This window comes from Oncorhynchus gorbuscha, linkage group LG18 (genome assembly GCF_021184085.1).
Source record: "Oncorhynchus gorbuscha isolate QuinsamMale2020 ecotype Even-year linkage group LG18, OgorEven_v1.0, whole genome shotgun sequence".
In the NCBI taxonomy this organism is placed as follows: Eukaryota; Metazoa; Chordata; class Actinopteri; order Salmoniformes; family Salmonidae; genus Oncorhynchus; species Oncorhynchus gorbuscha.
In genome coordinates this window covers 35,628,275-35,653,371 of record NC_060190.1, presented here as the reverse complement: position 1 = coordinate 35,653,371, position 25,097 = coordinate 35,628,275, and the positions used below count along the sequence as shown (strand labels likewise).

Genomic DNA, 25,097 nt, shown 5'->3' with positions numbered 1-25,097 from the left:
GCAATACCTCGAGAATTCTTTAATATTAGAAATCACACACCAGCTATTATTTACAAATAGACACACACCCCCGCCCACCGACTTACCAGACATAGCTTCTCTGTCCTGCCGATGCATGGAATACCCAGCCAGCTCTATAGTATCCGTGGCATCGTTCAGCCACAACTCAGTGAAACATAAGATATTACAGTTTTTAATGTCCCGTTGGTAGGATATTCATAATCGTAGATCCTCCATTTTATTTTCCAGTGATTGCACATTGGCCAATAGTACAGATGGCAGTGGAAGATGTATTCAAGAGTAACAAGTACCTTTGGTTGTCAGGGAAAATGTATGGAGTAAAAAGTACAGTATTTTATTTAGAATGTAGTGAAGTACAAGTAAAAGTTGTCAAAAATATAAATGGTAAAGTAAAGTACTTTACACCACTGATTTGTGTAATTGGACAGGCTCACAGTAACCTGCATTCCTATCATATATCCTCATATTTTCCACCAGGGGGAACAATTGCTCTAAAAAGTCTCAAGATGACCCTATTCGCCCTTGCTGCTATGATATTAATTTACAGTCTTTGATCCATTAGCATGACTAGAAAATGATGGTTGGAGGGAGACCTGAACACAAAAAAAGTCAGCCAGGAACATGAGAAACATAGCCTAGGCTACTTGTTGACTGTTGTATGCATGTCAAGTAATATGAGAACATACATGAGAAATCAGTCATGGCACCAAGATCAATATTAGGCCCATACCTTCTCATCATATTCAAAGACTGCAAGAAGGGATGACAAATATAAGACAATAGGCTTCCAGGAGCAAAGGAAAAGAGCGCGTCAGTCCCCTCCCCTTTGGCCAAGCACCTGACGTAAGTGATGGTGTCTGTAAAATACATTTTATTGTCGCCTAGATAACCTGTACTTGGTTCTGTTTTTTCAATAAATATACCTAACAGGCAACTCACGCGATTCCGGCAACCAAAGTAACTCATCTAGTTTCTGGAAGATAAAGAGAGTAGAGTCCAGCTAGCTGTCTTCCACCAGTGTCCCTCCGGTTCACCCGCAGAATGCGGCACATCTTCCACTGAGGTGGAATAGAAATGGTTCCAGGAAATCGATTACTTGTGCCACCCGCTCTTTTCCAGTTGGCAACTGAACGACGGGCTGCGAGGTTGCTTGTGAGTTTGGTTTGGAAGAAGACCTACATTGAAGAGCAACTAAAATGTTTAGGGGAGTTTAGGTTACTTATTGAAAGATTCTGCGAAAAGTGAGTATTTGCTATTGATATTACTGTTGTTTCCGTTTTTCTTGCTGTAATTGTTGTATACTTAAACTTAAGGTTTCTTCTTTTGATATCCCGATGAATTCCAGAAGGCTATGAGCATTCTTAAACACAGATAGGCGACACCTTTTCACATCAGTTTATATGGATTATCCATTTAAGTACAAATTATTAGTTATAATGGGCTATAAAGCACCACCGTTGATGTGTCACAATACCCATGAAATGGGAAATAGTTCCAATCGTTTTTCCAACATCCATTTTCCCATAGGGAATTTGTTTTGTGTAGGCTTAACCTGGCGTGACGTTTTGATAACCACTTAAATCTCTCTTGTAAAGGTGACATCAATTTATTCACCTCTATTCATGCTTCAATTCGAAAATGTAGTTTTTATGGGTATTATGACTCATACTGTGGTACTCCATAGGCCTATATTTTCTGTACTCAGCAATACTCCAACTGTTGGCAATTGTGTATGGGCTAGTCTTGTTGCAATACTGCCAAAATCACTTCGTTGTCGTGCCTGGAGGTCTGGAGAATGTTGTATTGCAAAAACCGTTTAAATGGTCGTCTGTCTACCAGCTGCAAGATTTGATTGGAATGGTACATTTCAAAAACTTTTTCCCCACACGCCTGTTGCAGGGGATGGTATGTGTTCTGTTAGTCACTGTATTCGGACGAGGTAGGACACATTTTGTAGGAAGTTATTCTGTATGCTAGCTAGTTTTCAAAATGGAAGAAAATATGGACAAACATTTTAATGGTGTTTTGCCAACTATCTAGCATACATACTGGCAAGCCCTGTTGATGCCAGATGGCGCCGTCATCAACGTCGTCTGTCATTTGCGCCATCTGGCGGCAGCAGGGGAACATCTGGGCTATTCCACGGTAACGAAAATGGGCCGAAACTCAGATTTTTTCACTGAAAAAAAGTGTCCCAAAGAAAACATTGATTTCAAAGTTTAACACACAACTCCATGCAGAAGGCAGAAGGACTACTTTTAACAATTGACACAGACATTTACAAAAACACATTTTACTGGAAGAACTGTGCAGATGCATGTTTGGTAACAGAATTTCGGGAAAATCTCCCTCCGTTTTTGAAGCAATGGTTTCCCAAGAAGTCTTAAATATCTGCTCTGAATTAAGATTCAAAGATGTCTGCCGAAAGAATGGGGTGGGGTGTCAGCTATGACATGACATCTTGAGTTTGAAAACATATCCTTTTTGTTATTGAACTACAGTGAAGTAGATTGACACCCGGTAACAGAATTGCGGTAATGGAATTTCATCATGGATCCCTGAACTGTGCTACATAGAAATGCATAATTATGTATATGAATGTCATTCTCTTCATAGGGATGTATCCTAAATAGGTACACAACTGTAGAAATATGCAATATCCTCCTTTGCATATGTGGGTATTATTCTACACACTGGCTATGATTTTAATGAGCTCTGCCTCCAAACAAGACCAAATTTGTTTGGACCGGACCAACTCTGAACCAATCATAAATGTTTTATGTTTCACAAGTTTGGACATTACAGTAAAGTAGTTTAGTAGAGTACAGTACATTATAGTGTGCTCAACTCAGTGTGCTATACTATGTCCTATAATGAACTATATTTTACTGTACAGGACTGTACTGAGTTTTAAAAAAACGTTTGGACACACTTACTCATTCAAGGGTTTTTATTTTGACTATTTTCTACATTGTAGAATAATAGTGAAGACATCAAAACTATGAAATAACATATGTAGTAACCAAAAAATGTGTTAAACAAATCAAAATATATTTTATATTTGAGATTCTTCAAAGTAGCCTTGATGACAGCCTTGATGAGAGCTTTGCACACTCTTGGTCTCTTGGCCTGTCTATGCTTGTGTTATTTGATCACGTCAATAAAACAATGTCTAAGAATAACAGTAGGATTCATAGCTTTTTCTCCCAATTTTGTGATTACGATCTTGTTTCATCGCTGCATCTCCCCAACGGGCTCGGGAGAGGTGAAGGTCGTGTTATGTGTCCTCCAAAACATGACCAGCCAAACTTTTATTATTATTTTTTATTTTTTTACTATTTGCAGAATAATAATGATGTCAAAACTATGACATAACACATGGAAGCATGTAGTAACCAAAAAAGTGTTAAACAAATCAAAATACATTTTAGATCCCTTTGCCTTGAAATCAGCTTTGCCTAGAGTGTGCAATCTCTCAACCAGCTTCCTGAGGAATGCTTTTCCAACAGTCTTGAAGGAGTTCCCAAATATTCTGAGCACTTGTTGGCTGCTTTTCATTCCCTCTGCGGTCCAACGATTCCCGAACCCTCTCAATTGGGTCCTGTTGAAAAACAAAATGATAGTCCTGCTATGCGCAAACCTGGATGGGATGGAGTATAGCTGCAGAATGGGGTCGTAGCCATGCTGGTTAAGTGTGCCTTAAATTCTGAATAAATCACTGACCGTGTCACCAGCAAAGCACCTTCACACCATCACACCTCTTCCTCCATGCTTCACGGTGGGAACTACACATGCAGAGATCTTCTGTTCACCTATTTTACGTCTCACAAAGAACCAAAAATCTCACATTTCAACTCATCAGACCAAAGGACAGATTTCCATTGCTCGTGTTTCGTGGCCCAAGCAAGTCTCTTCTTATTGATGTCCTTTTAGTAGTGGTTTCTTTACAGCACTTCGACCATGAAGGCCTGTCAGTCTTCTCTGAACAGTTGATGTTGAGATCCGTCTGTGACTTGAACTCTGATGCATTTATTTGGGCTGCAATCTGAGGTGCATTGAACTCTAGTGAATCATCCTCTGCAGCAGAGGTAACTCTGGATCTTCCTTTCCTGTGGCCGTCCTCTTTGGAGCTAGTTTCATCATAGCACTTGATGGGTTTTGCAACTCCACTTAAAGAAAGTTTCAAAGTTCTTGAAATGTTCCGCATTGACTGACCATGTCTTAAAGTAATGACGGACTGTTGTTTCTCTTTGCTTATTTGAGCTGTTCTTGCCATAATATGGACTTGGTATTTTAAATCAAATCAAATGTATTTATATAACCCTTCGTACATCAGCTGATATCTCAAAGTGCTGTACAGAAACCCCAAACAGCAAGCAATGCAGGTGTAGAAGCACTGGGGTGTAATGATCTTCGTCTGTTGTTTGTAGAAAGTCAGACCGAAATGCAGCGTGTAGGTTACTCATGACTTTTAATGAAGCGAATACGGTACATGAAATAACGGAAGAAGAAAACAACAAACGAATTAAACTAATACAGCCTATCTGGTGACTAACACTAAGACAGGTACAATCACCCACGAAATACAACGCGCACTCAGGCTACCTAAATACGGTTCCCAATCCGAGACAACTAGAATCAGCTGACTCCAATTAGGAATCGCCTCAGGCAGCCAAGCCTAACAAGACACACCCCTAATAATACACACTCCCAATTAATACAAACCCTAATACGAAAATACAACATATAAACCCATGTCACACCCTGGCCTACCCAAACATATAACAAAAACACAAGATACAATGACCAAGGCGTGACAGAACCCCCCCCTAAGGTGCGGACTCCGGGACGCACCTCAAGAGCATAGGGAGGGTCCGGGTGGGCGTCTGTCCATGGTGGCGGTTCTGGCTCGGGACGTGGACCCCACTCCATCAATGTCCTAGTTCCTCCCCTTCGTATCCTAGGATAATCCACCTTCTCCGCCGACCATGGCCTAATAGTCCTCACCCTGATCCCCACATAACTGAGGGGCAGCTCGGGACCGAGGGGCAGCTCGGGACAGAGGGGCAGCTCGGGATAGAGGGGCAACTCAGGATAGAGGGGCAACTCAGGATAGAGGGGCAACTCAGGATAGAGGGGCAACTCAGGATAGAGGGGCAACTCAGGATAGAAGGGCAACTCAGGATAGAGGGGCAACTCAGGATAGAGGGGCAACTCAGGATAGCGGGGCAGCCCGGGACAGAGGGGCAGCTCGGGACAGAGGGGCAGCCCGGGACAGAGGGGCAGCCCGGGACAGAGGGGCAGCCCGGGACAGAGGGGCAGCCCGGTACTGAGGGGAAGCCCGGTACTGAGGGGAAGCCCGGTACTGAGAGGAAGCTCGGTACTGAGAGGAAGCTCGGTACTGAAAGGGAGCCCGGTACAGAGAGGGAGCCCAGTACTGAGAGGAAGCTCAGTACTGAGAGGAAGCTCAGGCAGGTAGTAGGGTCCGGTAAATCCTGGCTGGCTGGTGGACCTGGATGATTAAGGTTGTCTGGCCGATCTAGAAGATTTTGGTAGACTGGCACTTCTGGCGGATCCTGGCAGACTGGCACTTCTGGTGGATCCTGGCAGACTGGTGACGCTGGGCCGACAGGAGACTCCGGCAGCGCAGGAGAGGAGAACAGCTCTGGTTGCGCTAAACAAGCGGGAGACTCCGATAGCGCAGGAGAAGAGAACAGCTCTGGTTGCGCTAAACAAGTGGGAGACTCCGGCAGCGCAGGAGGGGAGAAAAGCACTGGCTGTGCTGAACAGGCGAGGAACTGGTGGTACTGGCGCGAGGACACGCACAGGAAGCCTGGTGCGGGGAGCTGCTACCGGAGGACTGGTGTGTAGAGGTGGCTCTGGATAGACCGGACCGTGCAGGCGCACTGGAGCTCTAGAGCACCGAGCCTGCCCAAGCTTCCCTGGCTCGATGCCCACTCTAGCCCGGCCGATAGGAAGAGCTGGTATGTGCCTCACCGGGCTATGCTCCCGCACTGAAAACACCGTGCGCTCCATAGCATAACACGGTGCCTGCCCGGTCTCTCTAGCCCAACGGTGAGCACAGGGAGTATGCGCAGGTCTCCTACCTGGCATAACTATTCTCCCTTCTAGCTCCCCTCCAATAATTTTTTTGGGCTGTTTTTCCGGTTTCCTTGCCAACCGTGTTCCCTCGTATCGTCGGCTCCTATCTCCCGCTGCCTCTGCTCTCCTTAGTGCCTCCACCTGTTCCCATGGGAGGCGATCTCATCCGGCCAATATCTCCTCCCAAGTGTAACAACCTTTACCATCCAATACGTCTTCCCATGTCCATTCTCCAAATAATTCATCCACCCTTTGCTGCTCTAGCTGTCGCTGCCTGTTTAAACCAGCGCCTCTCCGTTTTTCCCGGCGTGTCTTTTTCGTTGATTCGATTCGCCTGTAGCGCTCTTCGCATTGCTGTAGGGAATCCCAGGCGGGCTCCTGCACACGCCCTGGGTCTGCCGCCCACCTGTCGATTTCTTCCCACGTAGTATAATCCATATCGTCCTCCTTCAGATCCTGCCAGTTCACACGCTGCTCGGTCTGTGAATCGTGGTGGGTGATTCTGTAATGATCTTCGTCTGTTGTTTGTAGAAAGTCAGACCGAAATGCAGCGTGTAGGTTACTCATGACTTTTAATGAAGCGAATACGGTACATGAAATAACGGAAGAAGAAAACAACAAACGAATTAAACTAATACAGCCTATCTGGTGACTAACACTAAGACAGGTACAATCACCCACGAAATACAACGCGCACTCAGGCTACCTAAATACGGTTCCCAATCCGAGACAACTAGAATCAGCTGACTCCAATTAGGAATCGCCTCAGGCAGCCAAGCCTAACAAGACACACCCCTAATAATACACACTCCCAATTAATACAAACCCTAATACGAAAATACAACATATAAACCCATGTCACACCCTGGCCTACCCAAACATATAACAAAAACACAAGATACAATGACCAAGGCGTGACATGGGGCTAGGAAAAACTCCCTAGAAAGGACAAAACCTAGGAAGAAACCTAGAGAGGAACCAGGCTATGAGGGGTGGCCAGTCCTCTTCTGGCTGTGCTGGGTGGAAATTAAAACAGAACATGGCCAAGATGTTCAAATGTTCATAAATGACCAGCAAGGTCAAATAATAATAATCACAGTAGTTGTCGAGGGTGCAGCAAGTCAGCACCTCAGGTGTAAATGTCAGTTAGCTTTTCATAGCCGATCATTAAAAGTATCTCTACCACTCCTGCTGTCTCTTGAGAGTTGAAAACAGCAGGTCTGGGACAGGTAGCACGTCCGGTGAAGAGGTCAGGATTCCATAGCCGCAGGCAGAACAGTTGAAACTGGAGCAGCAGGACGGCCAGGTGGACTGGAGACAAATAGTGATTTCTTCTGTATTCCACAAATCAACTTTTAACAAGGCACACCTGTTAATTGAAATGCATTCCAGGTGACTACCTCATGAATCTGGTTGAGAGGCTGCCAAGAGTGTGCAAAGCTGTCATCAAGGCAAGATGACAGAATCTCAAATATAAAACATATTTTGATTTCATAACCAATCATGGTTATTACATGATTCCATACGTGTTATTTCATAGTCTTGATGTCTTCACTATTAGAAAATATATTTTTAAAATTTAAATGCGTAGGTTTGTCCAAACCTTTGACTGGTAGTGTGTGCCTTTAATTCTCTGAAATACATTTTTGTGCTGGCTTAATTGATTAGAGGGATTGTGGTTCAGAGGTCATTTAGAGCCTGAACAAGTGGCAAGTGTGTTGTGCTGTGCGCCATCATTCAACACTCGTCTAAGCAGTAGTTCACCCAGTCTTTCTTACCTCGTTTTCAAGTTCCTTTTTTTCCCTCTCGCTCTCTCTCAACTTATTTTTTTGTACAGTACTGTACAGTACTTCAGTCTTTCTCTCCCTTTGTCTCATTCACCTCTTGTATTTCTAAATAAAAATGTCAGTGACTATTTTCTCCTTTAAAACGTCTTCACAAGGAGTGATACCTCCAGTCTGTAGAGGGCATCAACAGGAGATGACACATTCTTAATGACTGATTGGTCACTTTTCCTCATGTCAACCTCTTAACCTCCAACTATTGTCTGAGCTCAAAGGGGGGGAAGTAGCGCAGTCTGGCGGGTCACTTTCACTTTGAAAGTGAGGGTCATTCTTCCTACTATTACTCACGACAAGACCTTATTTCCTTACTTTCTTTATTAAGGCAATTTCTAATCGTAAACATCTGGATAAGTGTAAGAAGCTGTGTGGGAAATCCTGGGGGTTTCCACAATGCTAACGTGGTACTTTATATCCTCTCATCCACTTTATTACTCGCCTCTCTTCCTTCCTCAACAGGTGCCAAGATGTCCAATGAGGTTGATGCGGGGGACTATGGGCCAATGAAACGGCTCAGTTCCATGTTTTCAACCCTCCAGGATAAATTCCACAGAGACCGTGAGTGTTTTTCTTTCAAAGTGGGCTCATTCCATTTTGGGCCTTTTGGTGAAATGGAACTGAGCCAAAGGGTGTATAGGACATACATTAGACGTCATTGGGAAAGGTTCATCACAAATCTCTACACCAACATACAGTAAGAGGCAAGCATGTATCATCGTGATCATCAGCTAAACACGCCTGTCAAGCAGACACAAAGATTTAGCCTTGACTGCTTTGTTCGCTCTCAATCCGGGCAAACACATTGGATTCCTAAAACACAAAACGACATCTCCTTATAAACACACATTTTTCTCCCTCCAGAAATTCACTTAGACTAATCCTGGAGATATGGGAGGAATTCAGATTGTCTTTTAAGAGAGGTAGCCAGGATAAGCTGGACCCTGCTGGATATTTTCTATAATGTACTTTTAGACATGGTTTAGTATTAAAAAAAGACACAGCTCCTGGTATTTGACAGTGCATATCATCTGCTATGTCAAGTCATCAGGGACACCGTTATGTCGGTGACCATCTAGCTTACTGGTTGTAATTGGGGCTTAACTGGTGTTACCATGGTGATCACATGGTAGACTAGCAGAAGTATTTGCTAGTAGCACAGTCATACCTGAACTGTCACACAACTGTCACTGGTCACTGGTGGGTAACAAGTAACAAGGGGAATTGTCACATTCTCTTTTGAACAAATCCTCATTCTCAGGCTTTCACTGGCATCTTCTACCCCACATGCCAAAACCACCTTTATGTAAGACTGATGCCGTTGTCAGTGGCACTTCCTGCTATCCTTTCTCTGTGTTTGTTTCTCCTCTTGTGGTTTCTGTTGGTTCACACACTGTTCCTCTTAGCTCTTTAGCTTCCTTTGGAGTGTTATTTTTATAAAATTAAAATAAACATGTTTTCCCCCTTTTTTCTCCCAATTTTGTGAATATGATCTTGTTTCATTGCTGCAACTCCCCAACGGGCTTGGGAGAGGTGAAGATCGAATCATGCGTCCTCCGAAACATGACCCGCCAGACTGCGCTTCTTAACACCTGCTCGTTTAATCCCGTAAGCCAGCTGCACCAATGTGTCGAAGGAAACACCGTTCAACTGATGACCGAGTCAGCCTGCAGGTGCCCGGCCCACCACAAGTAGTTGCTAGAGTGCGATGAGCCAAGTAAAGTCCCTCCGGCCAAACCATCTCCTGACCCGGACGTTGCTGGGCCAATTGTGCGCCGCCCTATGGGACTCCCGGTCACGGCCGGTAATGACAGAACCTGGGATCGAATTTGAGTCTGTAGTGACGCCGGCTGCTGTGCTCTGGTTAGGCTGCTGTGCCACTCTGGAGGCCTTAAGTATTTTGTTTTAATCTATAAATCATTGTATAGGCATCCGCCTAAACTAGTATAGCGCTGAATCCTAACTTAAATATTCACTCACATCTTCCATGGTCATCAATGCATGATATATAGCAAATTACTTTGGCCTACTGGACTAGCAGAATACCAAAATAAAATTATTCTGTTCCAAGCCATGTGGAGTTTGGAACGAAAACTATTTCATGGTCCTCCTAGACCATTTATGAGAACCACCATTCCAAGCCACAGTTAGTTGACTGTCCCTCTCTGTCTGTGTTTTAGGGAGTGATAGGGATTTGACCCTGCCTCAGCCTACTGCCCCAGCCCTCGCGGTGACCTCTTTCTTTGAGTACCTGTTGGTGGTCAGCTTAGGGAAGAAGAGGGGGCAAGGGACGTATGAACCCCAGATCACATATCAGTTTCCCAAGGTCATACCGACACTGACTTAATACACACACACACACACACACACACACACACACACACACACACACACACACACACACACACACACACACACACACACACACACACACACACACACACACACACACACACACACACACACACACACACACACACACATAGTGAGCAACACTCTAAAATGTGTGTGTGTTGTAGCTTGCTAATATGGAGCTCTCACAGAGAGAGGAAGAAGAGAAGTCCCTGAAAGCCATCCTCCTTTTCTGTTTCCCAGAGGGGGTCAACTGGGCCCCCCTCACTGAATACCCCAGGTACGTGCCACCTCTCATATTCTCTCCACCTGTCACTGTCCTCATCTCTCTTTCTCTGTGCTCGTCTCTTTGTTTCTGCCCCCCCCCCCCACCTTACTGATTGTTTTCTCTCACGTTCAGAGTCACACTTGGCTGAAAATATATCTGTGTGTGTATGTGTTGTTTGTGTGCAAAGTTTGCAAACTGCAAAGCATCATATCTTGCAAACAACTTCACTTTGACCCAGAAAGCAGATGCATCTCTCTGTCTGTTCTATTCATCTGCCAGAGAATAGGTTTGAATAGAGAGGAGAGACTATTTTGTACAGCCAGAAGAAATGGCCGTATTATTTTCATTACAATGGATCCCTTCTTTAAGCCAGTCAGTGCTTCCTCTATGATTCTGTTCCTCCACCTGGACACCAATGCAAATCAGTCTCCAGGTTACCTACTGTCATTAACTCTACAATCTGTTCTTACCTCTCTTCTCTCTCCATTTCCTTGCTTTCCTGTCTGGCTCCACTGACTAGCAGGATGTTCGATAGGGAAGCAGGAACCGTCCACTATAAGATAGGGGGGGAAGAGACCTTTGTTCTGTGTGGTCTCGTTTTTCTTTATCCTACGTTCTCTTTTGGAAAACAGTTTTGGTTGAAGATGGATATAACACGTGTTGATAGAGTAGATGCAGGTTCACTTTGCTAATCTGTTTCTCCCTCCCTCTCTCTCTATGCTCTCTCTTTTTGCAGTGAGACCTTCTCCTTTGTTCTGACGGAGGTCGACGGCAGTAGGAGGAATGGCTACTGCAGGAGGTTACTGGTAAATAGATCATCCATGGTGTGATTCTTATGATAGGACATGAGAATTGGTATTGTGTTTTCTTGTTTCTCATGAACATGATGTCGTTGACTGTTTTCTTACAGCCCCATGGCAAAGGGGCGCGGGCTCCGGAGGCCTACTGCATCATCAGCCGGGTGGCCTGCTTTGGACTCTTTTCTAAGGTGAGCGTGGTGGCCAATGTAACACACACACACATGCATTTGCAGACGCATGCACACACACTCGCACACATACACAGACACTGAGTGTGTTGAACTGATGGTCTCATTCCGCGAGGATGTCTTCTAATCCTTACAGTAGATTATCTTTGCTGAGGCAGGTAAGGAGTCTATTAGTTGTCAGCAGTTTGTCTGTGTATTTATGTGGGCATCTGAGTGCGTCTACTTGGGTGCACAGCACAGAAGTGTGCGTGTGCGTGTGTGCGTGCGTGAGAGGATGATAAACCGGCTGTTTTTAGTTTTGCCCTTTTAACCTTTTGCTCAGACACAGGGAGATATGATTTCCCTACTTTATTAGGCTCCAAAGGTACCTGATAGTCTGTTTATGATAAACTACTTATAACTTTACAACCTGAGAGACACTCATCTACCTACACACACACACACACACACACACACACACACACACACACACACACACACACACACACACACACACACACACACACACACACACACACACACACACACACACACACACACACACACACACACACACACACACACACACACACACACACACAAACTTAGATGACAACCTTATCAGCTAGATGAGTAATATAAAGCATCGATCATAAGTCTGATTTGCAATACACTTAAACCTGATGGTACATTCTAAATGGTATGCTTAATATGGAGGCCTGTCTTCCCGCAACAGAGGGCTACTATGGTTTTAATGGTGATTTATAATTCTATATCTATGTGTGCTTCAGATCTTTGATGAGGTGGAGAAGCGCCGACAGATCTCTATGGCGATGATCTATCCATTCATGCAAAGCCTGAGGGAGGCGCCGTTCCCCGCTCCTGGAAACACTGTCAAGATCAAGAGCTTCATTCCAGAGTCTGGAACAGAGGTATGGAGTATCGATACACACACAAATTAAATTCAAATCCAATTTATTTATATAGCCCTTCGTACATCAGCTGATGTCTCAAAGTGCTGTACAGAAACCCGGCCTAAAACCCTAAACAGAAAGCAATGCAGGTGTAGAAGCACGGTGGCTAGGAAAAACTCCCTAGAAACGCCAAAACCTAGGAAGAAACCTAGAGAGGAACCAGGCTTTGGTTCACACACACACACACACACACACACACACACACACACACACACACACACACACACACACACACACACACACACACACACACACACACACACACACACACACACACACACACACACACACACACACACACACACACACCAAGGTTGTTAAAATGTGTTTTTTATTTGTATATATATATATATAATATATATATATATATTAGTTTTAAGATAGTTTTCAGATCCCCTTTACTAGATTTAATTTATTTAAAGTTTTATAAAAATATTTCAATTGTTTAGTTTTAGTGTTAGTGACAGAAAGTAGCAAATGCCTGGGAGCAGTGGAGGTTGTTGAGGGCAGGACGGCTCATAATAATGGCTGGAAGGGAGCAAATGGAATGGCATCAAACCATGTGATGCCATTCCACTGGTTTTGCTCCAGCCATTCCCATGAGCCCGTCATCCCCAATTTAAGGTGCCACCAACCTCCTGTGCCTGGGAGGCTGGGAGACGTTTATGTGTTGTATAGTTTGTGTTTTTTAATGTCACTTCTTGCCACTTGGTAGCAGTAATACATAGTGACGGGTCAGGTCATAGGTTAGGTTTAAAGGTAGACTCAGTGAGATGACGTGGATGCACAAAGTTAACAGTAGGTTGGAAGGTTTGACTGCGGTCAACTATAGGTTTCTGCAGTTGCTCTTCACTAATGTCATCCTGAAGCCATCGCCTGCATTGTGGGAGGCTGTATTATCAACCAGTCATTAGGATGTTTTTGTTTGACCCACGCGAACAAAGACATGATTGAAATGGGAGCCAATTTGCCGCAATTTATGGATACATACAAATAAATGTGATATTTAAGGCTCTCATTCATTTATTTTACAATGCACATTATATCATGTCAGTACAGCATGTGTGATATAGGGGTTAGATACATGTTTATTTCGACATTTCTAAAGACGATGGCAACACTACCATGTTGATCTGAGCCTGGCTGTTGGAAAACCACATTAGTGTCCGACTTTCGGGGATCACCGATGCACCTCCTCCAATTTCACTCCTTGACTTTTGCATACAGTCTGCTGCTTTAACCTTTACCACCCTAACACACCCAATATCTGTGGCGTTGCTCATGGCAACCGTCTAACTTTTTTTTAATGATCTAAAATCAGTCTCAATGTGACCTGCCAGATTCAGAAGGTTGAAAACCCCATTAGAAAAAAAATTATACACTTGGAAGTAGATCGTAACTGTTAATTTAACTGGAGAGGTTCCAACAAACGTGATGCACCATAGTACACGTCTGTCAGGAGCTCTATTGGGGCAGTCTTGTTAGATCTCTTATATACTGTTTACAGGCATGTTACAAAGGCATGATTTAGCTTAGTCATCATTCATCATTAAAGTTAGGTTCATGCATGTGACAGACCAATACCTCACAAGGCTTCTTCTCTCCAAAGCTGAGACCTTGAAAATGAGATTTTTTCATTAAATTGCAGATACTGATAGTCAGTCACTTGCATGAACACAGAAATTGGTTATTAGAAAAGCACAAACAGAACATTTTCCATCACAACCCCATTTGATTTTTACCCCCTGATTTTGACTAAATTGTTTTTTCATGATTCGTTTTAGTTTACTATAATTGCCTTGACACACACACCCTAGCACATGTGCACACACACAATGGCACAAACAGAGTGCGGGAGAGCTTCAGGTAAAGCGTTAGGATCAGGACCTTCATCTTAGATTACGGCACTAAGATACAGACACACAAATGTATACACACACTGAAGACCTGCTGTCGCTCTGCCCCTGCCCTGTGCGTCTCCAGATCATCAGTTTGACGAGGCCGTTGGACTCATGGTTGGAGCATGTGGATTTCCGGACACTGTTCCACTGTCTCACAAATGAGGAGGTGCTGAAGGTGTTTGCGTCCACCGTGCTTGAACGACGAATCATCTTCATGGCTGAAGAACTCAGGTACAACCCTAACCCCTACCCTAATCCTAACCCCAAAAAGGACATCACTGAGCCTGGGTTGTCTGGGACATGGGCAGGCCTGTTGTCTGCATGTTGAATGGGTGTGAGGTCTGTACCTGCTTCCCCTCCTACAGTACCCTGTCTCAGGTGCTGCATGCAGTTGCGGCGCTGCTCTACCCGTTCACATGGCAACACACCTTCATCTCCATCGTTCCCTCAGTGCTGATTGATGTCGTCATGGCACCCACTCCCTACCTACTTGGTGTCCAAAGGAGCAAACTGGATGATGTCACCGACCAGAGCGATGTGAGTGTGTGTTCTGTGTCTGGCAGAGCAGAATAATGTGTTTGTGTATATGTCAGCTTAAAGAAAACACTGTGATGATGAGTTGTTTGTTGGGGAAAAAAGCCAGAATTGCCATTTTTATTTTTCCCAATAAGTTTCAAGGGATGCTTTGGGATTTTGGCAATGAAACCCTTTATCTACCTCCCCAGAGTCAGAGGAACTCATTAATACCATTTTTATGTCTAATATGAACAAATTTAGAGGTTGTTTCATGAGCCAACGCTAACCAAAGTTAGCACAGTGACTGGAAATCTATGGAATCTACTAGCATGCTAGCAGTTACCATAACCTTCCAATCATTATGCTAACGCTAGCTACTTCCTTCAAACTACACGCAGAGATATAAAAATGTTATCTGTGGGTTCATCTGACTCTGGGGAAGTAGATGCTGAAGTATGCCTTTTTAAGGGCAGTTGTTGAGTGCCGTGAACAATCAGTTGTTTTACTATCTGTTTACTGGTGTGTTTGGGTTAAGGCATTCTGGCCTCTACACTGTGTTACAGGCTGCAGATGGAAGCTATCCAGTGACACTAGTTAAGCAACTACTAACACGATTACAGTCTATGGAAAATACACACTCGCTGAAGATTTATGTTTGTCTATTTATTTGTGTGTGTGTGTCCTCTCTCTCTCCCCACACATGCAGATCTGTCTTAATGTGTGTTATTCTGTCTTACAAACAGATGCTCATTGTGGATCTGACAGAAGGAGCAGAGAGAACCTTCATAACCTGTGTAAGTATTGCACGTATTTCCCACCTCGGGTTCAGAAACAAACATACAGAAATAATCATAACACAATCATATCAGTAAACTAGTATCACTCCTCCCCACATGATTCTCATTTTGTATTGTGTGTGTGTGTGTCTGTGCAGTTCAGACCAGTTCTATTCAATGTTTTTCTCTCTCTCTGGCCAAATGTGTGTGTGTTCTCAGAAATACCTAAACATTACCACTGGTCTGACAACAACCTCTCAGGTTCCTGTCTGTGTGTGCATCCTCTCTCTCTGGCACAGATAGGAGACGAGAGCACCATCCTACCAGAGAAACTACAGGAGGAGCTTCTCCAGGCCTTGTGTTGCAGAAGAGACAACTCCAGTGAGTGGACCCGTCCTCCATTTTGTTATGACGACGTAGATACCTGATGACTAGGGCCAAACACAATCTGAGGGAATTTGTACTATCAACACATCCAGGGATTTCACTCTTGTTTATTGGGCTGAATTGGCTTTTTAAGAGGTTCCAGTAAACAGTTAAGGGTCTCACAGGTCACACCAAATAAGGATCTCCCGTTCGTCTACCGATCGTTCAGCGCGCTGTTGACCTCTGACTGCCGACATTTCCGTGCTACAGGTAAAATCGGTTTGCGCTTGGTTCACAAGTACTCTCAGCTGGCAAACACTATCGAGCCCTTAAATAAAGAGTGACTCAGACTTGTAATTAGATTTCAGCTAAGACTGACAGATCGAACCATATAAGTTAGCGTCACGGTCCATACAAACCCAATAATAGAACTGAGATCCTCTGTGAAGAATGAGTGAAAAAGAATATGGATGTGCAACGAAATGGGCTTCATGATTGCTGTAATAGAAATATACATATCTCGCACAGGGTTGGAGTAATGGATTTGTAAGGGATTACAGAAAGACGGTAACTAATCAGTTACGGTACCAGAAATAATATTGTAATCAGATTACAGATTCTTTGGAAAAACTAGATTCCTTTTTAAATTCAGAAAGGATGTTTGTGGGGGGGGGGGGGGGTAATCTTTAATCTTTGACACTTCTGTTTTCTCAATGACATTCAAATCAGCACTGAAAAAAGTTTTTTGTTCCACCTGAGCATGTCTGACTACAAGTCAGAGACCACTATGATGACACACCAAATGTGTATGAAGGATCGCTGGAAAAGAGCAGGAATAGGCTTTTGTGGGCTACAGTCCAAGCTATGTCTTCCAATGTTGCGACTGATGTCATCCAAAAATGCTTGGAGGTAAGGATGAGAGCAGTGGTGTCGTCTATGGCGATACGGTTATCACTTATTATTGATATCTACATAGCGCATTGTTGTGAATCACACTGCTATTCTCTGATTTAGCTATTTGCGCCTGACGGATTATGGTTGTTGTGGATGGCTATTCAGAACTCTAAATGTGTATTTGAACCCAATAATCTAAAAGTAAATTAATGCAAACAGATTACGTTGCTGATTTTGGGTAATCCAAAAAATACGTTACTGATTACAATTTTGGACAGGTAACTAGTAACTAACGGATTACATTTAAAAAGTAACCTTCCCAACCCTGCTCTCGCATACCACACTGTGGTACATTGTGTTGTTGTGGAAACATACTGTACAAACAAAGAGGTCGGCCGATAATTTTTTTTTGTGTAATAATGACAATTACAACAATACTGAATGAACACTTATTTTAACTTAATACATCAATAAAATACATTTAGCCTCAAATAAATAATGAAACATGTTCAATTTGGTTTAAATAATGCAAAAACAAAGTTTTGGAGAAGAAATTAAAAGTGCAATATGTGCCATGTAAAAAAGCTAACGTTTAAGTTCCTTGCTTAGAACATGAGAACATATGAAAGCTGGTGGTTCCTTTTAACATGAGTCTTCAATATTCCCAGGTAAGAAGTTTTCGGTTGTAGTTATTTATTATAGGACTATTTCTCTCTATACCATTTGTATTTCATATACCTTTGACTATTGGATGTTCTTATAGTCACTTTAGTATTGCCAGTGTAACAGTATAGCTTCCGTGCCTCTCCTCGCTCCTACCTGGGCTCGAACCAGGAACACATCGACAATAGCCACCCTCGAAGCAGCATTACCCATGCAGAGCAAGGGGAACAACTACTCCAAGTCTTAGAGCAAGTGGCGTTTGAAACGCTATTAGCGCGCACCCCGCGGCAGGGTAACCTAGTGGTTAGAGCGTTGGACTAGTAACCGGAAGGTTGCAAGTTCAAATCCCTGAGCTGACAAGGTACAAATCTGTCATTCTGCCCCTGAACAAGGCAGTTAACCCACCGTTCCTAGGCTGTCATTGAAAATAAGAATTTGTTCTTAACTGACTTGCCTAGTTAAATAAAGGTTAAAAAAATATTTAAAAACCTAGCTAGCCATTTCACATCGGTTACACCAGCCTAATCTCAGGAGTTGATAGGCTTGAAGTCATAAACAGTGCGATGCTTGAAGCATTGCGAAGAGCTGCTGGCAAAACGCACGAAAGTGCTGTTTGAATGAATGCTTACGAACCTGCTGGTGCCTACCATTGCTCAGTCAGACTGCTTTATCAAATCATAGACTTAATTATAACATAAAAACACACAGAAATAAGAGCCTTAGGTCATTAATATGGTCGAATCCGGAAACTATCATCTCGAAAACAAAACGTTTCAGTGAAATACGGAACCGTTCCGTATTTTATCTAACGGGTGGCATCCATAAGTCTAAATATTCCTGTTACATTGCACATTGTTATGTCATAATTACGTAAAATTCTGCCAAATGAGTTCGCAACGAGCCAGGCGGCCAAAACTGTTACATATACCCTGACTGCGTGCAAAGAAGGCAATGAAGGCAAGAGAAGTGACACAATTTCACCTGGTTAATATTTGCTGCTAACCTGGATTTCTTTTAGCTAAATATGCAGGTTTAAAAATATATACTTGTGTATTGATTTTAAGAAAGGCATTGATGTTTATGGTTAGGTACACTTTGGAACAACGACAGTCCTGTTTCGCGAATGCGCAACGCATTGATTATATGCAACGCAGGACACGCTAGATAAACTAGTAATATCATCAACCATGTGTAGTTAACTAGTGATTATGATTGATTTGTTTTTTTATAAGTTTAATGCTAGCTAGCAACTTACCTTGGCTTCTTACTGCATTCGCGTAACAGGCAGGCTCCTCGTGGAGTGCAATGTGAGGCAGGTGGTTAGAGCGTTGGACTAGTTAACTGTAAGGTTGCAAGATTGAATCCCCGATCTTACAAGGTAAAAATCTGTCGTTCTGCCCATGAACAAGGCAGTTAACCCACCATTCCTAGGCCGTCATTGAAAATAAGAATGTGTTCTTAACTGACTTGCCCAGTTAAATAAAGGTGTAAAAAAGAAAGGGATTTTTTTTTTAACTCGGCCAAATCGGTGTCCAAAAATAGATTTACGGTTGTTATGAAAACTTGAAATCAGCCCTAATTAATCGGCCATTCCAATTAATCGGTCGACCTCTAGTACTGCAATGCCTAAGTTGATCCAGCAACCTGGTCTCAGAGCATTTTGTGTTATTCTGTATGTAAATCCGTGACACTCTTTAGTTTGAAATGTTACATTTGGTATGGTTTCAGAGCACGGATGGTTACTTAAGGCAAAAATGAAAGGCGGGTGGTTGGACGGGCGAACTTCTAGTAACCCAAAAGTTGCGAGTTCAATCTCATCATGGACAACTTTAGCTAATTAGTAATTTTTTAATAACTCTTTAGCTACTTTGGAACTACTTAGCATGTTAGCTCACCCTTCACCTAACCCTTTAACCTAACTCCTAAACTTAACCCTAACCCCTAGCCTAGCTAACGTTAGCCACCTAGCTAACGTTAGCCACCTAGCTAACATTAGCCACCTAGCTAACATTAGCCACCTAGCTAGAATTCGTAACATATAATACTTTTTACAAATTCGTAACATATTGTACATATGGCAAATTTGTAACATATAATACAAATTGTAATGGGTAACATCATACGAAATGGGTGATGGACATCCTCACGAAACCATACCATACGAAACGTAACATATCATTCTAAATGGAGTATACGGTATTTACGAACAGAATAATACGAAATGCTCTGATACCAGGTTGTATCCAGACACAGATGCTACTCCTCAACCCCTACGCTCTCATACAAACAGACCCAAACCCCACATACACTTTCACCATGTTTTGTGGTTGCCATACAGTTGTCTTCTGCTTTCCAACCTATGATTGTGTCAGCATCATAGGATGTCTTATAGCAGACAATACTTTAAAACTGACTGAATCTTCTGTTCACACCGTGTTTTGTCCAGCCTCAGAACAAGGTAGAGGCGTGTTGTCGGAGGACTTCCAACATGTGTTTTTATAGACACATCCTCAGCATCCTGACTGAAACGTCTGTATTGTCTTCACTCTGTGTTTTGTGTCTAGCCTCAGAGGAGTTAAACAAGGTGGTCTCGGAGGCCTTCCTCTCCTTCTTTGTGAAGACGGTGGGTCACTTCTCCTCCCATGTCAAAGGCAGCAGCGGTAGGCAGCCCGGGGTGTTCCAGAAGAAGAGCTTCTGCAAGGCCTCCGAGCACAAGGCCAGCCAACATTTTGTCAAGCGTTTTATCCAGACACAGATGTTTGACATCTTCATACAGGAAGTGGAGAGACGGCCCACACAGGAAGGTCTGACCGCATCACTATCTGACAGAAAAGAATGTAGTAGAATACAATATAACTTTGTACTTCCAAAGATAGATGTGTGGGTAACTTTCAAAAAAAATAAAAAATTGTAGCTCAGTTGGTAGAGCATGGCGCTTGTAACGCCAGGGTAGTGGGTTTGATCCCCGGGACCACCCATACGTAGAATGTATGCACACATGACTGTAAGTCGCTTTGGATAAAAGCGTCTGCTAAATGGCATATATTATTATATTATTATTTATATATTTATATTCACTTACCCACCTAGCAATGATTAATTTGCTTTTCACCTGTCTTGTTTGTTTTTTAAAATTTAGGATTCTTCCACAAAAAAATTGCGGAGTACCAAGAGAGTAAGAAGAAAGAGAAAGCAATGAGAGGTGAGAGGGCTTGTGGTGTAAATGTAGGCATCTTCAGACAAAATAAACAACTTATTTGTCACATGCTTCTTAAAACAACAGGTATAGACCAACAGTGAAATGCTTACGTGTCCTTTTTCAACGATACAGAGTTAAATCAGTTCACTGGTCATGATGGCAACACTCACCCGTAGCACGCGCTCCAGCAGGTGTATCTCACTGATCATCCCTAAGCCAAAACCTCAACCTCATTCCGCCTTTCCTTCCAGTTCTCTGCTGCCTGCGACTGGAACGAATTGCAAAAATCTCTGAAGTTGGAGACTTTTATCTCCCTCACCAACTTTAAACATCTGCTATCTGAACCTGATAACTGCAGCTGTACATAGTCCATCGGTATATAGCCCACCCAATTTACCTACCTCATCCTCATACTGTTTTTATTTTACTTTTCTGCTCTTTTGCACACCAGTATCTCTACCTGCACATTTTCATCTGATCATTTATCACTCCAGTGTTAATCTGCTAAATTGTAATTATTCACTCCTCATGCCTATTTATTGCCTACCTCCTCATGCATTTTGCACACAATGTATATAGATTATTTTTCTTTTTTTCTTCTATGTTATTGACTTGTTTATTGTTTACTCCATGTGTAACTCTGTGTTGTTGTCTGTTCACACGGCTATGCTTTATCTTGGCCAGGTCGCAGTTGCAAATGAGAACTTGTTCTCAACTAGCCTACCTGGTTAAATAAAGATGAAATACAAATATGAAATAAAAAAATATTTTAAATAGAAATAGTGACACGAGGAATAAATACATTTTTTACAATTATATAACACTGTGTACAATGTCAAATAGTTGTATACAGTTGTGATGCTGGCTGAGGGTGACAGTATAGGATTTTATAAGATTTGTTGGGGGGTAGATCAGATTTAATTGTGCGGCTAGAAAGTAGATTCCATCAATGTAATTGTCTGCATCATTTCCAATCCCCAATATATATTTGCATGCATACATACGTACATACGTACGTACATACATACGTACGTACATACATACATACATACATACATACATACATACATACATACATACATACATACATACATACATACATACATACATACATACATACATACATACATACATACATACATACATACATACATACATACATACATACATACATACATACATACATAGTACTAAAAGTTTGAACACACCTATTAATTTAATGATTTTTTACTATCTAATAATAGTGAATACATCAAAACTATGAAATAACACACACGGAATAATCTAGTAACCCAAACAAGTGTGAAACAAATCAAAATATATATTTGAGATTCTTCAAAGTAGTAAAATATATTTCAAATTGTATTTGTCACATGCGCCGAATACAACAACAAATACCTTACAGTGAAATGTTTACTTAGAAGCCCTTAATAAACAATGCAGTTTTAGGAAAATCCCCCCAAAAAGTAAGAGATAAGAATAACAAATAATTAAAGATGTAAATAACAATAGTGTCACGTTCTAACCTTAGTTCCTTTGTTTCGTCTTTGTTTTAGTATGGTCAGGGCGTGAGTTGGGGTGGGCAGTCTGTTCTTTGTTCTATAATTTGGGATTTCTGTGTTTGGTCTGGTATGGTTCTCAATCAGAGGTAGCTGTCAATCGTTGTCCCTGATTGAGAACCATACTTAGGTAGCCTGGTTTCACCTTTGAGCTGTGGGTGATTATTTTCTGTTCAGTGTTTTATTGTATTCACCGTTCAGGACTGTTTCGGTCTCGTTATTTTGTGTTCATGATAATAAATTATCAATATGGACACTTGCTGCGCATTGGAACCTCCTCTTCTTCCACCAACAACAGCCGTTGCAAATAGCGTGACTGTATACAGGGGGTACCTGTGTCGAGGTAATTATGTACATGTTGGTAGTTATTAAAGTGTCTATGCATAGATAATAACCGAGAGTAGCAGCAGCATGAGGGGGGAGGCAATACAAATAGTCTGGGTAGCCATTTGATTATCTATTGTAATGGTTTTCTTCCGCTGAAGGAGAGGAGGACCAAAATGCAGCGTGGTTAGTGTTCAACATCTTTAATATAGACGATAAGCGTGAACATTACAAAATACAAAACAACAAATGTGAAAACCGAAACAGTCCAATTTAGTGCATAAACACAAAGACGGAAGACAATCACCCACAAAATACCCAAAGAACATGGCTGCCTAAATATGGTTCCCAATCAGAGACAACGACAGACAGCTGCCTCTAATTGAGAACCAATCTAGGCAAACATAGACATACAAAACTACCTAGAAAGGAAACAACCCCATAAATATACAAAACCCCTAGACCAGGCTAAAACACATAAATCCCCCATGTCACACCCTGACCTAACCAAAATAATAAAGAAAACAAAGATAACTAAGGCCAGGGCGTGACAGCTATTCAGGAGTCTTATGGCTTGGGGATAGAGGCTGTTTAGAAGCCTCTAGGACCTACACTACCATTCATATCTCAGACTGGCCAATAAAAATAAAAGATTAAGGTGAGCAAAAGAACAGACACTGGACAGAGGGACTCTGCCTAGAAGACAGCATCCTGGTGTCGCTAGGAGCGCCACCTCTGGTAGCGTTTTCCTGTTTGCTTATAGCGGAATACAGCTCATTGAGTGAGGTTTTAGTTCCAGCCTCGGTCTGTGGTGGTTTGTAGACAGCTACGAAAAATACAGATAAACTCTAGGTCGATGGTGTGGTCAACAGCTTATCATGAGATACTTTACCTCAGGTGAGCAAAACCTTGAGACTTCTTCCTTAGATATCATGCACCAGCTATTGTTTACAGATATGTCTTACCAGAGGCTGCTGTTCTGTCCTGCCGATAGAGCGTGAAGCATGGAGGTGTGATGGTGTGGGGGTCCTTTGCTGGTGACACTATCAGTGATTTATTTAGATTTCAAGGCACACTTAACCAGCATGGGTACCACAGCATTCTACAGCGATATGCCATCCCATCTGGTTTGCACTTAATGTGGATATCATTTTGTTTTTCAACAGGACAATTACCAAAAACACATCACCAGGCTGTGTAAGGACTATTTGACCAAGGAGAGTGATGGACTGCTGCATCAGATGACTTGGCCTCCACAATCACCTGACCTCAACCCAATAGAAATGGTTTGGGAATAGTTGGACCTCAGAGTAAAGCAAGAGCAGCCAACAAGTGCTCAGCATATGTGGGAACTCCTTCAAGACAAAAAAGCAAAAGTTTGAAAATAATTCCAGGTGAAGCTGGTTGAGAGAATGCCAAGAGTGTGCAAAGCTGTCATCAAGGCAAAGGGTGGCTACTTTGAAGAATCTCAAATATATATTTTGATTTGTTTAACTTTTTTTGTTACTACATGATTATTTATTATTATTATTTTGATGTTTTCACTATTCTACAATGTAGAAAATAGTAAAAATAAAGAAATCCTGGAATGAGTAGATATGTCAACTTTTGTCTGTTACTGTATATGGCACAGTTGTCCCTTGTTTTGGTTCTTAAATACAAGTGATATACTTTTTTGAAAATCAGAATTGTCTTTAACCAATGTTGGTCTTTAATGCAGGGTAAACAGCCAAGTTCCTTACCTTTTTCCACTTCCACTTGCCTCTTCCATTTTTGCAGTAATGCTGGATTTAGTTGGTTTTATTTTTGGGTAGAGTGGACATTTCCATGTTGTTGTTTTTTCTGGTAAAAATGTGTAAAAAAATAAAGTAAGTCTCACACTCATGTATAAACTCCCAGCAATTTAATGTGTATTTATCAACGTTTCGGCATCACTGTGCCTTTCTCAGGGTAATGTCATGAATACTTGAACCAGGTTATGTAGACAAACAGTGCAATTAGTGTAACCAATGACAATAGTGAGAGGTGTCATAATGATTAAGTCAATTCAAATGAAGTAGTGAAACGGTTACAAAATACTATATGGCATATTAAATATATTACACTATTATCATATAGAAACATAATAGAATATTGTACATATTAGCATCAACATGCATTTTTATTTCATTCAATTTAATTTTTGTTACATGTAATCTTTTGGTTCAACCTTAATATATAATGAGCATCAAAAGGGGGAACATATTAGGTGTACGATAATAAGCTGAAAAAATATTTGTTCAATTTACAATACTTGTTCATGAAGGAAAATGTGTCCATAAGGGCCTGAGATCAAAGTCAATATTCAGACCACTAGGGGTCAATGTTTTTAGATAGG

General features: G+C 42.1%; 1 protein-coding gene across 1 annotated transcript; it reads left to right on the top strand.

Annotated features, from left to right (window-relative positions):
- The first annotated feature begins 851 nt into the window (after positions 1-851).
- Positions 852-24,604, top strand: LOC124003665 (DENN domain-containing protein 2D-like). The gene is made up of 14 exons (XM_046312164.1): positions 852-1,262; positions 8,424-8,522; positions 10,142-10,287; positions 10,481-10,593; positions 11,318-11,387; positions 11,492-11,569; positions 12,340-12,480; positions 14,506-14,654; positions 14,789-14,960; positions 15,683-15,733; positions 16,015-16,096; positions 20,203-20,442; positions 20,778-20,840; positions 23,887-24,604. The coding sequence occupies exons 2-14, from the start codon at positions 8,432-8,434 to the stop codon at positions 23,919-23,921; spliced, it is 1,431 nt and encodes a 476-aa protein (XP_046168120.1). The 5' UTR covers positions 852-1,262; positions 8,424-8,431; the 3' UTR covers positions 23,922-24,604.
- The last annotated feature ends 493 nt before the right edge of the window (positions 24,605-25,097 follow it).